Below are 14,316 nucleotides of genomic sequence, written 5' to 3' on the forward strand. Positions count from 1 at the left end.
ACAATGAATGTCGCAGTGCTGTACAGAACCAGTAAAATTTTGGACACATGGTTGACTTAATTTGTTTCTCATCATCCAATAGACATTTTGATATAACGGCCAGTGTTGTTGTTAACTAACGCAAAACTATTAAAAAACATTTTCGGTAATTGAAATAAAGCTGAAATAAAATACAGTAGTCAACATTTTGAAGTGGATCAAAAAGTTGATCAAAGTTGTCCAAGACAAGAACGGGTATTGTTCAAAATTCATGTATAACTTTGATGAAAGGTTTTGATCCACTTCAATGTTGACTACAGTATAAATATTTAATGAAAAACTTAAACTGATCGTTGAAGTACTAAAATTAATAAAACAACAAAAAAATGAATTAGTCTTTTTAAATAATAAAAATGACAAAAGTACATAAGATTACTAAAACTAAATTAAAAAGTGAAAATATCAAAATGAAAGCCAATTTAAAACATTAATAAATACTATAATAGTATATGCTTACTAAAATAAGAGAGGCTTGTGCTTGAAATGCTTGTAATCATATGAATTATATATCAAAAATAAATGACAAATAGAATTGTAATTAATGAAATGGATGAACTGGGCCAAACATACATGTGAACACCTTCAATACTGCTTAAAAAGAACCTAAAGATGATTGATAGATCATTTTGATTTGGTTTGTACACCTTTTGTGTTTTGGTTTTGGTGACTATTATTCTAAAATGCTAAATATAGAATTGAATATGGAAAGAATGAGTAGGTATGGAAAGAATGAGTAGGTGTGTCCAAACTTTTAAATTGTACCAAATATGTTGCGACTGTGTACGTGTGCATGTGTGTGAGTGGCTAATGGCTTGAAGATATAATCATGCATGTGTAATGGATCAATGCGTTCCTGGGCTACAGGCCAGCAGGTGAGAGAGAGAGAGAGAGAGACACAGACAGAGAGAGAGACAGAGACAGAGGGTACACAGTGTGTTGGGGGGCTTTGGCTGTGCAACTAAGTATAAATATTTCACCCCCTTCTCCAGTTCCCTTTTGTTCATCATCGTAGCGGCTCGATGGCCAGTCCCTTTAATCCACAGCTGAACGAGAGAGGAAAGGAAACACGTGAGGGAGTCAAAGATATAAAGCCACAAGGTTTGCAGAATTTGAAAGAAAGGAATGAGAATATTTTCTGAATACATGATGTAAAAAAGGAGTGACAAAATGTGAGGAGAAGAAGATAAAAGTTGAAAGGATAATGTGAGTATAATAATGACTAATGTGAGTAAAAGTCTGCAATGGCGATCAATGTTACTTTAGTATAATTGAGAGACTATTTAAGTTTTTATTGATATTTTGAATTAGTCTATTTTTTATTTAATTTTAATTTTAATCTTAGTTAAGGTTTTGGTCATTTTGTTGTGTGTTTTTGTAATTTATATATGTTTTTATTATTTTTTATTTTATTTTGAGTTATTTTAGTACATCAACAATGAGAAAGTAGCTGAAATAAAATGTTTTTATGCATGCTATTTTATTTCAGTTAATGTTTATTTTATTATGAAGCTGATGTGTCTCTTTGTTTGAAGTGAGTCACAGTGTGTGTCTTGATCTTTTGAAAAAGGATGTCACGGTTCAGAGAAGCCCTTAAAGAGGAGGAATCTGGAAAGAAGAACTCTAAGATACCTCAAAAACGAAAGAAAAAGGAGGCTGAGAATGACACGGTATGAAAATGGATTGAATACACAAGTGAATATACAGTATCAGCACATTAACTCAAATAACATCATTAAACAGTCATGATCGTGTGTGATATCACTATACAGGACAATATATCAAAGGATAGGCTTCCTCTGATTGGTTCATCAGGCAACAGAACTGCAGGTATAGTCAATACATCACCTATAGTTAAATTACTTTTATAGTCTATATGGAATCAGTGCATTAATACAGTTTATGGCAAGATGTTGTCAGATATTAACTGATTTGACTGGAAATCAAATGTTTTTTAATAACAATGCACGAGAAGTAATGCTAATCAGTCCTCATACGTGACATATAAACTGTGTGTTTACATTGATCTTTGTTTCTCCTGTCTACACAATGTTACCTGAGCTCATCAATAGACAATGCAAGTACAAACTCAAGGATATTCAGGAGGTGCTACGTTAATTAGCTGCTATTGTCCCAACGTGTGCCTTTGTAATGGACTTGTTAGGTGAGGGGATAATTAGAACTGAACATGTGTGTGAGATAAGGTTAAATAAAGGGGAATTTAGAAATATATGAGATCCTGTCTCCTACATCAAAGCAGGTAATGAAGTTTATAAAGAGTAGCAATTGTGAAAAATAAAGTTGCAAATACCTGATATAAAAAACAATTACAAGTTGTAATACTCGCAAATACGATATAAATATTATTGCTGTGAGACATAAAGTCACAATTATGAAAAATAGATGCAGTTATATAAATATAATAGTTGCAATTATGGAAAAATCACAATAATGAAATATAAAATTACATTTGCAAGAAAGTCGCAATTATGAGAAATAGTCGCATTTCATATTTAGAAATATGTAGTCGCTACTACAAAAAATAAAGTCTCATTTTTTTTTTTATTCTAATGTGGAAACATGCTTCAATACAATTCTGATTCTATTTCTTCATCTATTCTGCTTTTAGCAAGGCCTTCTCTATCCACCCCCCAACATCCTCCTCAGGCCGACATGAGAAAACGTGGGCATCCTCCCATCTCATCTGTGGCCCCTGACAGCATGGCACCCTGGGAAGGCTCCTCCCACTCCGAGTCCTCCTTTACCAGTTTCCCCCCTCCACTTTCACCCCTTCCTCTTGCCCACTCGAAGCCAATCACAGCACCAGATCCTCCGCTACCCCCTCCACCCCCTTCTCAAATCAAAAACATTGAACCTGAGAATGAACAGAGTGCCAGAGTAAAACGCAAGCCCCTTCCACCAAGACACCCCTCTAGACCTCCCCGTTTACCCCCTCTGAGGCAAGTAACAAATCTGAGCTTTTCTCGAAGTTTCACTTTTTCGTTTTTTGAGCTGCCGGTTCACCAGTCCGCACGGAGCAGAGCGGAGCGGCTCAGAGATCTCACTGTGCTCCTGAGGCAGTTTCAATACTGAGGAAAAACATGCTACTCTAAGTTTACATCTGGGGCAGAAAAACTATGTATGCAAATTCACATCATGCTCAATATTACCAGGCTATGGCATGACTTCACATAAGCATTATATGCTTAATCAGATTTTTAGATTAAGAGTGATGTTGGATACATTTTTGGCTTTTTATCCTGTTTGTGGTGCACATTTCTGAAGGTTAAAGATGCACTTCATCATTTTTATGATGCACTGTATATATGGTCACCAAGGTGCATTTTGTTTTATCAAAAATACAGTAAAACATGAATCTTGTGAAATATTACTTAATACAGGTTAAAAAATTTCCTCTATCTTTGTTGAATAAAATACAAGCAATCATATAAGTTTTTAAGAAATCATTACTTTAAAATGTTATATGTATGTATATATATATATATATACAGTATAAACATACAGTGACCAATGGAGTAATGGAAATTCCCCAGCTTGTGTTTGTTGTTTTTGATACTTTTTTTTAGGTTGTTAAATGTATATTTAGAGGATGTGTGGGTGTGAGTTTGTACAACCTTTTGCCTTCTAATGTTAAGCACTGTCTAAATTTATATTTACCAATGAGACACAGAGTTGGGGGAAATTACCATGATGATTATTATGTAGGGTGGAGACAGCATCTGTGATTAATTATATATGAGGTAACATTATAAATCAGACCTTTAAACAACAGAAAACAATGAACATATTTAAGGGGAGACATTGAGCTGAGATATGTCCCACAGGTGGCCTGAGGTATTGTTGAGCTATTCGGGTCATGTGCACAGGGGTAATAAAGTGCTTTCCTCAGGACACACAGAACAGAATTCAGGGAATTCTCTTGACAAGGTAAGAAAACTAATTGATAAGCTTATTTACACTTTTACTGCACACTCAACTGTCCTCACGTGTGCTCCTATCAAAGAGTGCTGATAGTCGCAGATGAGCTTTGATGCGTTATCAGTTTGGGCTGCTGATATCTTTGCACACTATTAAAGGGATAGTTCACCCAAAAATAATTTACTCACAATCAAGTTGTTCCAAAGCTGTATGAGTTTCTTTCTTTAACACAAAAGAAGATATTTTAAAGAACGTTTGTAACCAGACAGTTGACTTCTATAGTATTTTTTTCCTACTATGGATGTCAATGGCTACCGTCAACTGTTTGATTGCCAACATTCTTTAAAATATCTTCTTTTGTGTTCAACAGAAGAAAGAAACTCATACAGGTTTGGAACAACTTGATGGTGAGTAAATGATGACAGAATTTAAATTTTTGGGTGAACCATCCCGTTAAGACTGCGCCCTTTAGCCGGGACCAGATATTTTACATACTTTAGTGTTTTCCCACCAAATTTTTGTAACTGGTATACTTTTTAAACTGTAATACTGTGTGTATAAATATGGCTTCAGAAACATTTATTCTGGTGTAACATCTGCTTGTGTTGAGTTCTGTCCATTTACTGATAAATATATAAATAAAACATTGCAGACTTGATGTAGGCTATGTCTTCTGTAGCTTCAGTCTGTATATATATATATATATATATATATATATATATATTGTCAAAGGTCAATTTTCTAATGACTGAATAGGCATTATTTGTTGAAGAGTGGCTTGTCTTCTTATTGGATAATATAGCCCTGCCTCCTACAAGGAAGTTGCATAATCATTATCTGGAGATCATTATTAAAGTACAACGGTAAAAATTGAAACAAGTCTGTTGAGTACAAGCTGTCGCTCACGTGATGTTTAATATGATCTCTGTTCTCAGGAGTGGTAGATTAAAATCTTTTAACCTTTGGTCAGACCGAAGCTGATCCAAAGATGAATGTCTGTGAACATTTGAGAAAATAAATAACACTTTGGAAGTCTGGAAGTGCAGAATCTGTCTCTCTCTTTCCAATTATAGACTTCCAGTTTAATTGTTTTAGATGAGTTTGCTTGTAAGAATGATAATAGACAGTTTGCTATGAGTTCAAGGCCACGTCACAACAGCTTAGCACATGAGGAACATAATCATACACTCCGTTTTAAGATTGTGCCTGTTTTAGCTACTACTTCTTGTTCTCACAGATGGACAATCAAAGACTTTCACAGAGTGAGAATTTCAATCCTAATCCTGTTTATGGTCTGAATGAAGCACAACTAGATATCCAGGGACAGCGCAGGTGGAAGGAGCACCAGACAATTTGGGGAAAGCTGAAGGAGGAGAGCCGGTGAGTGTGGGTGAGAAGAGTATAGGAGCTTATTTAAGAAGCATGCACACTTAAGATAATTGTGATCACAAAATAGGCACGGTGTCCATGAGAAATACACACACTGACCATTAATTTCTCTGTTGTTTTGCATCAGGTATTCAGGTCCAAGGCTGAAGAGCTGCTTCCTGTCTATTGCACCTCTCTTGTCATGGCTGCCACAATACTCGCTCAGGAAAGATGCTGTTGGAGATGTGATATCAGGAATCAGTGTGGGAATCATGCACCTGCCTCAAGGTTTAAGACTTTCACACACAATCCTGTGATATTTGAGCTGCTATATAAATATATGTATGTATGGCTTACAAGAAAATTTATTTGCTAAGTATAAAGATTTTATCACGGTCAACGTAGATTAAAGCCATGGACTAATTTTAGGGTTCTCTTGAGAGTGAGACACTTGAAGTGCCTGTGATGTGAGGGGTCGATTATGATTTTCATCGTCCTGTTTTTCATAATAGACACCTACAGATCTGCATTATCGGCTGGCAGCCAATAATTTTCCTCACAATGCACCGTGGTTCAAATCAGACAGATAAAGTGGATGTAATGACTAATTATATTGTACAGAACTGCACACACTCTTCTACACACAAATTGTTCATTTTCAGCCTTTTTCAATTCCCGTAGGGATGGCTAATGCATTGCTGGCTGCAGTTCCTCCAGTGTTTGGTCTTTATTCGTCTTTCTACCCTGTTCTCATCTACTTTATATTTGGAACATCCAGACACATCTCTGTGGGTAAGTACACATACGTGAACTATCTTTGCAGGTACGTACACAAAGCCGCTTTGCAAGAAAAAAGATTTTAAAGGAGTAGTTCACCCAAAAAATGAAATGTTGTAACAAGCCCATTTGTTGATATTTTTTTCAATATATGGATTTGTAAATATAATAACACAAAATAAAAAAATATAAAATAACACAGTAAAAAACTAAACATATTAAAATAAGATATAAAATTAAGTATAAAACAACTAATAACAATAAAATATACAACTACATAAAGTAGTTTGAACTTCAATTCAATTCACCTTTATTTGTATAGCGCTTTTTACAATACACATCGTTTCAAAGCAGCTTTACAGAAAATGCATGAGTCCACGTTACAATTTAAAGTGATCTGTTATCAGAGGTAACTGTCTAAGTTATGTATTTCAGAAATGTACATATACAAAACACAGTTAGCTAAAAATGTATTAATTTAAACAATGTAATAATTTAAAGCAGAAACAATGAGCTCATTAAAGTAATGAATACTTGTTTCCTAACAAAAGATTGTGACATTTAGGGCCCTATCTTGCACCCAGCGCAATTGACTTTGTACAGCGACGCATGTATCATTCCTATTTTGCACCCGCACACAGCGGACTTTTCCCTCCACAGACGCACGTCGGTTAACTAAGAAATACACTTGCGCTCCCAGGGGCGGTTCAGCGAAAAGAGGCGTGTTCCGGCGCAAACGTTCCCTCATGCTTTTTTACAGGTTTAGAAAACAATTCCGCCACTAACCGAAAAAAACTAGTTTAAAGTCAGTGGCGCGTTGAGCATGTTATTCAGATGCTATTTTAAGGGTGCATGCTTGGCCATAATCAATGTGCACAACTCGCATACACTTTGATTCTCTCATCTACACAGAAGCAGCAGTTTTCATTTTTGCAAATCATACATTATTACGATAGATAGATAGATAGATAGATAGATAGATAGATAGATAGATAGATAGATAGATAGATAGATAGATAGATAGATAGATTGCGCGCCTGGCAAATCCGCCGTTACAATAGCAATCCGCTTTAGAACAAGCGCGCCTGCTCTTAAAGGGAATGTGAGATGTCGCTCTGATTGGTTTATTTCACGTTACGCCCAAACCACACCTATGAATAATGAAGCTACTTCAGACCAACCCATTTTAGATTTGTGTCGGGCGCAAGAGTCATTTATCCCGCCGGTATAATAGCAACAGCGCCCAAGACCCGCCCACAAAGTTACTTGCGTTTCGCGCTTGATACTTGCGTTTCAGATCGTTAAAATAGGGCCCTTAAAGTGTAATATAAAATAACATAATAAAAAAACTAAACTAAAACTTATTAAACATTATTTAATATATAAATATTGGTAGTCCATCAAGTGGCTTGATTCTTATTTGACTGGCCATTCAGGTCTATCTGTTGATCTGTCTGATCCACAGGTACTTTTTCTATCCTTTCCATCATGGTTGGTACAGTAACAGGTGATGTGGTGTTGCCAGGCAGCGGAGCAGAGAGCGATGAGATTGAGGCTGAAAGCATGAGAGTTGCCTTTGCAGCTCAGTTGACCATTATGTGTGGATTAATGCAGGTAAAACGCACACATGCTGTATTAAATGTAGGATAGGCCATTGCGAAGAGGCTAGCAATAGCAAGCTAGCTTTGAAAACATAAGATCCCACCCTCCCTTCAGAGCGTCTCCAAAGCCACGCCTCCTTCAAAACACATGAACGCACACAGCAGAGTCTGCAAAGCGTTACGAGAGACGGCGTTAAACTATCTCATGTCTCAAAGCACATAACATTACAATAATAATGAACTTAAACAACTTACAGAGCTCTTACTTGTACCATCTGACTGCTGCAGATTCATTTCGGCGTTGATAGTGTTGTTGACATAGAAACGCTTAAATCCGAGTCTGAGGACTTGAACAGCTCCGGGTATAATGTCACGTGTCATAATTAAAGCAATTATTGATTTCTGTCAGGATGTGAGGAGAGTTTTGACCAGTATAACAAAAAGTGTTTATTAAACAAATTGCATACCCTGCCTTTACTTCTGTATTAGAGTGTGTGTGTCTTTGTATAAAACTCTCTCCCTATAGATTGTGCTATATGTGCTCCGTTGTGGAGGAGTGTGTCGGTGGTTGTCTCAGCCGTTGGTCAGTGGATACACTATGGCAGCTGCCATCCATGTGACTGTTCACCAGCTGCCTTTACTGATGGGCATCTCCATAGTCAGACACAGAGGCGTCCTCGCTATGTTCTGGGTGAGAATGAGCTCTGTGTGTTTTACCTCTGTGATCTCTGTATATCTCAAATGCTGAGTGTACATATGTGTGTTCGACAGATGTTTTCAAACATTGTGTCTGAAATCAGGAATGTATTACCAGCGACACTGGTCATTTCCTTTGTCTCCCTGGTTTTACTTGTTGGTGGAAAGGTGCTGAATTCATGCTGGAGCACTCGATTTCCCATTCCATGGGAGCTGGTATTGGTGGGCACACACACACACACACACACACACTTGAAACAGGGTTTTTATCGTTTTTAATTTATTTAGTTTCTATTTAATGTAGTATTTGTCAATATAATTCTGTCCTATAGTTTAGTTGTTGCTAGCTTTCACTTTCATCAATTACGTTTTTTCCATTGTAAGTTTCAATTTATTTATTTATTTATTTATTTATATATCACATCATATCATATTTTATTTTTTATTTGTTTTATTATTTTCATACAGTCTAGTGTTATTTCTGCCTAATGTCATTTTTATGTTAAATACTGGAAGGTTTCAAGTTTTATAATATTCCATGGATCATGAACTAAAATGTATTTTTCCCAGTCGTGTTAGTTTTTATTTTTATGTGGAAAAAAATGTGGTAACACTTTACAGTAAGGTCCCATTACTTTGTTACTATACTATATCCCATTACTATATATTACTTAATGTATTAACTAACAAAGAACAATACATTTGTTATAGCTTTGTTAACATTAGTTAAATACACCTGTTCACTGTTAGTTCATGTTAGCTCAGTTCCAGTAAATAATATAAACAGATACAACTTTTTGATTTGAATAATGTATTAGTAAATGTTAAAATAACATTAATCAATATTTTTCATTGTTTATATTTTATTCATATAGTTAACTAATGTTCACAAATGGAACCGTATTGGAGTAGTACCACAAAAGTTTTAATTTGAATGAATTAAACAGCATGGTTTCCTTTTTTTTATATATTTCTGTGCAACAGTAATTCTTTCTCCATGTTTCTAGATTATCTCTACCACTCTGTCATCATTGCAGTTTGATTTGTCCGGTCAGTATGGAATACAAATCGTTGGACCCATTCCAACCGGGTCAGCAGAGTGTTGGATTTTCTTTATAGAACCAATTAGCTGGACGTATTTCGGTGTTGAAACTAATTCTCTCTCTCATTTGTCCCCTTTTCTCTCTCCTTTTCTATCCCTAAGTCTCTCACCTCCCTCCCTTCCATCATTCTCCTTCTCTCAGGAGCTGTTATTGACAGCTCTTGCACTGGCAGTGGTGGGTTATGGTTTCCAAGCTTCATTGGGCATGATGTTTGCTCATAAATATGGGTACCCCTTTCACAGCAACCAGGTAATATGCAAATGTTGTAACTTTAACAATTTGTTCCCTGGAACCTCACAATAAGGCTAGTACGCCCTCTTTTCAGCTTCTCCTCTGTCTGCTCACAAATGGTCTCTCCCTCCTGTAGGAGCTGTTGGCTATGGGTCTGTGTAATTCTATTGGAGGGGTGTTCCAGTGCTTTCCAGTAAGTGGATCCATATCTCGCAGCACAGTGCAGAAGAGTACAGGCGGACAAACTCAGGTGCAAACACCTGCTGTCTCATGTTACAGTCAAATGTACATGCACAAATGTACACTCCCTGCGAATCACATTACATGGGAAGATTATATTGAGTATTTTCTCAGACTTTTAGTGTTTTTCAGGCACTGGCCACATGAAGTACAGACATTTAATTACATAATTTTTTTTTGCATTCATTATTTACAAATTGAAACTGAATTGTGCTGTAAGAAATGCAGCATGTGACTCTGTTATTAAGGCATTGAACATTAACATCTCTCTTTCTTATCAGCAAAAGCTCACTGATAAAATCCAAAGCACATGCTTAAAAGAAAATGCCCATGATGCCAATGCCAATGCTCCATGATGAACATGACCTCTCTCTTTTTCTCAGGTGTCTTCTCTAGTGTCTGCACTGATAATTCTATTGATCTTGCTGAAGTTCGGCCCCCTTTTTCAGCAGCTTCCAAAGGTCCCAATATCACATTCAATTGGGAAGTTTATATTAAATGGATATAGTGTAATAAGGTGATTTTATAAAGTGTATTTGTGTGTTTCAGACAGTTTTGGCTGTAATTATTTTAGTTAATCTGCAAGGGGTTTTTGCACAAGTTAAAGATTTGCCGAAACTGTGGAATACCGACCGCTTGGACCTGGTAAGGGCACCTAATCCATTCATCCTAACATAACTGACCCAAGTACAACATGCACCTGGATCAAAATCATGTTCCATGTAGGCCTTTCATTCAGGGTGTTTCCTGTGTGTATTTCCCACTGAGACTGCAGGTTGTGTGGGTAGTGACACTGCTCAGTGCCCTGGTGTTTAACCTGGACCTGGGGCTTGGCATTGCAATTGTGTTTTCTCTCCTTACCATTGTCTTCAGGACACAGCAGTGAGTCATCTGCATTGTCTGATATTTATCTACAGTGTCTCTCTCTATTTTTCTTTTTCTCATCTTTCTCATACTGACTTATTCTTCCTCTTTCCAAATTTTTCAGTGCCAGGTCTGCCGTTCTTGGGCATATCGCTGATACAGACTGTTACAGGGATCTGGAGAAATATGCAAAGGTAGTCTCTTATGCTCACCGAAGCTTCATTTACATGATCAAAAATACAGTAAGACTGAATTAATGACTACTGAAAATAAAGCTTTGCCATCACAGGAATACATTATAAAATATAGTAAAATAAAAAGCAGTTATTTAAAGTTTCAATTATATGTTTTTTACTGTATTTTTTTACTAAATAAATGCACCCTTGGTAAGCATAAGAAACTTTTTGTAACCAATAATAAATGTTAATGATTCCAGAATTCCCTGAATTTTGTGGTTTCAGGCACTCCAGGTCCCCGGAGTTACTGTATTTTCCTGCTGTAATCCACTTTACTACGCCAATGCAGACCAGACCTTCACATCACTAAAACAGGTACCTAGGGGTGGGCAATTTGGCAAAAATATCATCTCACAATTTTTTTCAGGAAAATCACAATTCACAATTTTATCACGATTTATCACGATGCCAGTGCTACATTGGCACCGGCACGTACACGGACACACCGACACTGGCACACCGACACGGACACGGACAAACCGGCACGGACACCAGCACGTACACCGGCACCTGCACCTACACCGACACGGACATTGGCACCGGCACGGACACACCGGCACGGACACCGACACAAACACGGACAGCAAAATAGACACCGACATGACACAACACGTGAATTTGACTTGGTTACATGAGACTCACCAACAGCGGTTACACAAACAAAACTAGACAAGATAGAATGGAAACATGAGGGCTATTTATACACCAAAGACTAATGACTAACAAGAAACACCTGTGAACAACCAAGACAGTCAACCAATAAGACAAACAGGAAACATGACTTTGAGAATTTCAAAATACTAGACATGAAACATGAACATGAAACAAAACCCAAAACTAAATGTGACAATATTCATATATTTATATAATGTAAAAATGTAATTTATTCCTGTGATGGCAAAGCGGCACGGACACCGGCACTGAAACGGACAAGGACAAATGTTTAACTGGCAAGGCTTTAAAGCACATGCAAATAATGAACATTTGTGAATTGCAGTATCCCGTGAGTGTAACTCAACCTCTGCGTTAACGTGATGTGAATGTACGTCGCATTGTACAGTATGTTGGGACGGAGGCGCCAGAACTGCAACTGATAGAATACATTGTAGCACGATACTACGATATTTCTTCAAAAGCAGATCGTAGAGACATTTTAATCATTCACGATAAAAAATTTTGATATCGCACACCCCTAGTTCAACCTCCATTACAGCTCCCTGCTTTCCATTCATTCAAATATGTCTATATTTTATTATTATTTATGTATGTGCAGGCTGTTAGTAAAGGCATTAAGGAGAATCCTGAAGTAAGTCCTCCAGACCAGCAGGGGGCTCAGAGTGTGCAGCACTGCGTTATTCTGGAGCTCAGTGGAGTCACCTTCATCTGACCTTCATGGACTCAGTGGCCATGGGCACATTCAAATCAGTTAGTGGCACAGAACACACACACACACACACACACACACACACACACACACACACACACACACACACGTAGAAGTGTTGATATTTTACCAGAGATGAACAGAAATAGATTACCTGTTACTGACTCTCATGAACTCCTAACTAATGAATGGCAGTTTAAATTCTGCATGTCATTGTGTCTGTGTTTGATTGCGAATGTGCGTGTCTTACCACTCTCTCTGGGTCACAGGTGCTTCAGGACTTTGAGAACACACAGACCTCGTTTTTCTGTGCTGCATGTCCAGGTAGCACGTCTGACACACACAGCCACTCTCTCACATGATCAAACATGTCGTTTTTATATTAGCAGATATACTGTGACTTTAAAAGGAACAGTTCATCCAAGAACTGAACTATTTAACATGTTTAATGCACTCATATATATATTCTGTATTTCTTGTTTGTTTCTAGATGGTTTACTATCTCAGATAAAGAACCATGGTTTAGTTCCAGATTTTCTGTCTCTTTCCTCATTTTTCCCCTCAGTGCATCATGCAATCCTACACTACCAGGGGCTACAGGTGTGTGTGTGTGTGTGTGTGTTTAAATGCTGTTATATCTGTGTCTTCTGATTATTTTGCTATTTTTTCCTCTTTGTGTTTGTATAGGGCTGTTGTAGTTTGCTGTAATTCAATAGCATTTTCCATTCTAATTAAATTACGCATCTATATTTTACAGAACACAGGCACAGATGTTACAGAGCTGTGACCTTTAATGACCTCCCTTCATGAACAGCGGACACATGAACCTGCAAACCTGAAAGAACCCTTCAACACTGGCGTTTAGATGAGACACTTCTAGACAAAACAAGAAAGGAGAGGAACTTCCAATTTTGATTTAATGGTTTGAAGCAACTTTTTGCATCCATCTGGATTTAAGGTGATATGTGGCAACAGCTGTTTGTTTATCGGCTATTGAACGTGAAATTATCTCTGACACCATAAACATATTTTATATGGTTTATTTGTTTTAGTCATTTTTCTACTTTTAGGTTAGAAACTTTATGTACTGCATGTCTGTGCATCTGTAATCTCCCAGATTCTTATTAACATATGTTTTTTATGTTAGAGACCAATTTGGTTTGTAGACAGTAAAATAAATCAAATATGTTCAAAAGAACAACATATCGAAACATGAATAGAATGGAAAATAAAGATCTAAATAATTATTACCACTCCAGTCAATACAACGGGGTGTCTGACAACAGCCAAACTCCACCAGCTTATTACAATTCAGTTAATATATGTAGAGTTCACACAAGTGTGTTGCGGTAATGTTCTTCTTGCACCTCCAGTGAATTGAACCATAAATGTCATTAGAAGAGACTTTGTTCTCAGGCCAGGTGCTGGGGAGAGGTCACATTAATATTTAATGCAGCTCATCTCGCTCACACGTTTACTGGGGACATATAAGCTTATATTTTATAAAACTAATCATAATCACTGCAGACTAACCCTAACAATACCACCAACAACCCTAACAAAACCTTTAGCATTTTTAGGATTTCTGGTTAAATAAAATAAAATTGTATTACAATTGAGGACGTCCCAAAATTTCCGCAAAGGAATGTTTGGTCAGTATTAGTTCAATTTTGTCCCCAAACTATAGGTAATGTACATACATGCATCAAGTTGAAAGTATAAATACCTATTACATGATAACATATTTACAATTTCATATACAAGTCTGTATATTCTCAAATAAAGACAAGAAATGTCTCTACTTCACCAGATCAAAACACTTTAGGGATCTTGAGACAGGA

The 14,316-nt window shown here is 36.9% G+C and overlaps 1 protein-coding gene across 1 annotated transcript; it reads left to right on the forward strand.

Moving 5' to 3' along the window:
• Nucleotides 1–70: 70 nt before the first annotated feature.
• slc26a6.1 (solute carrier family 26 member 6, tandem duplicate 1) lies at nucleotides 71–13,722 on the forward strand. The gene is given in 24 exon segments (XM_082188620.1): nucleotides 71–1,242; nucleotides 1,607–1,706; nucleotides 1,809–1,866; nucleotides 2,666–3,984; nucleotides 4,346–4,382; nucleotides 5,213–5,355; nucleotides 5,492–5,631; nucleotides 6,025–6,135; nucleotides 7,586–7,734; nucleotides 8,248–8,412; nucleotides 8,493–8,639; nucleotides 9,425–9,507; nucleotides 9,622–9,769; nucleotides 9,888–10,001; nucleotides 10,375–10,452; nucleotides 10,541–10,636; nucleotides 10,767–10,873; nucleotides 10,980–11,049; nucleotides 11,317–11,406; nucleotides 12,365–12,466; nucleotides 12,469–12,516; nucleotides 12,745–12,799; nucleotides 12,966–13,075; nucleotides 13,233–13,722. Coding segments are annotated over 21 exon segments (2,094 nt in total). The 5' UTR covers nucleotides 71–1,242; nucleotides 1,607–1,706; nucleotides 1,809–1,866; nucleotides 2,666–3,913; the 3' UTR covers nucleotides 13,263–13,722.
• The last annotated feature ends 594 nt before the right edge of the window (nucleotides 13,723–14,316 follow it).

This window comes from Leuciscus leuciscus (genome assembly GCF_965113295.1).
Source record: "Leuciscus leuciscus genome assembly, chromosome: 13".
In the NCBI taxonomy this organism is placed as follows: Eukaryota; Metazoa; Chordata; class Actinopteri; order Cypriniformes; family Leuciscidae; genus Leuciscus; species Leuciscus leuciscus.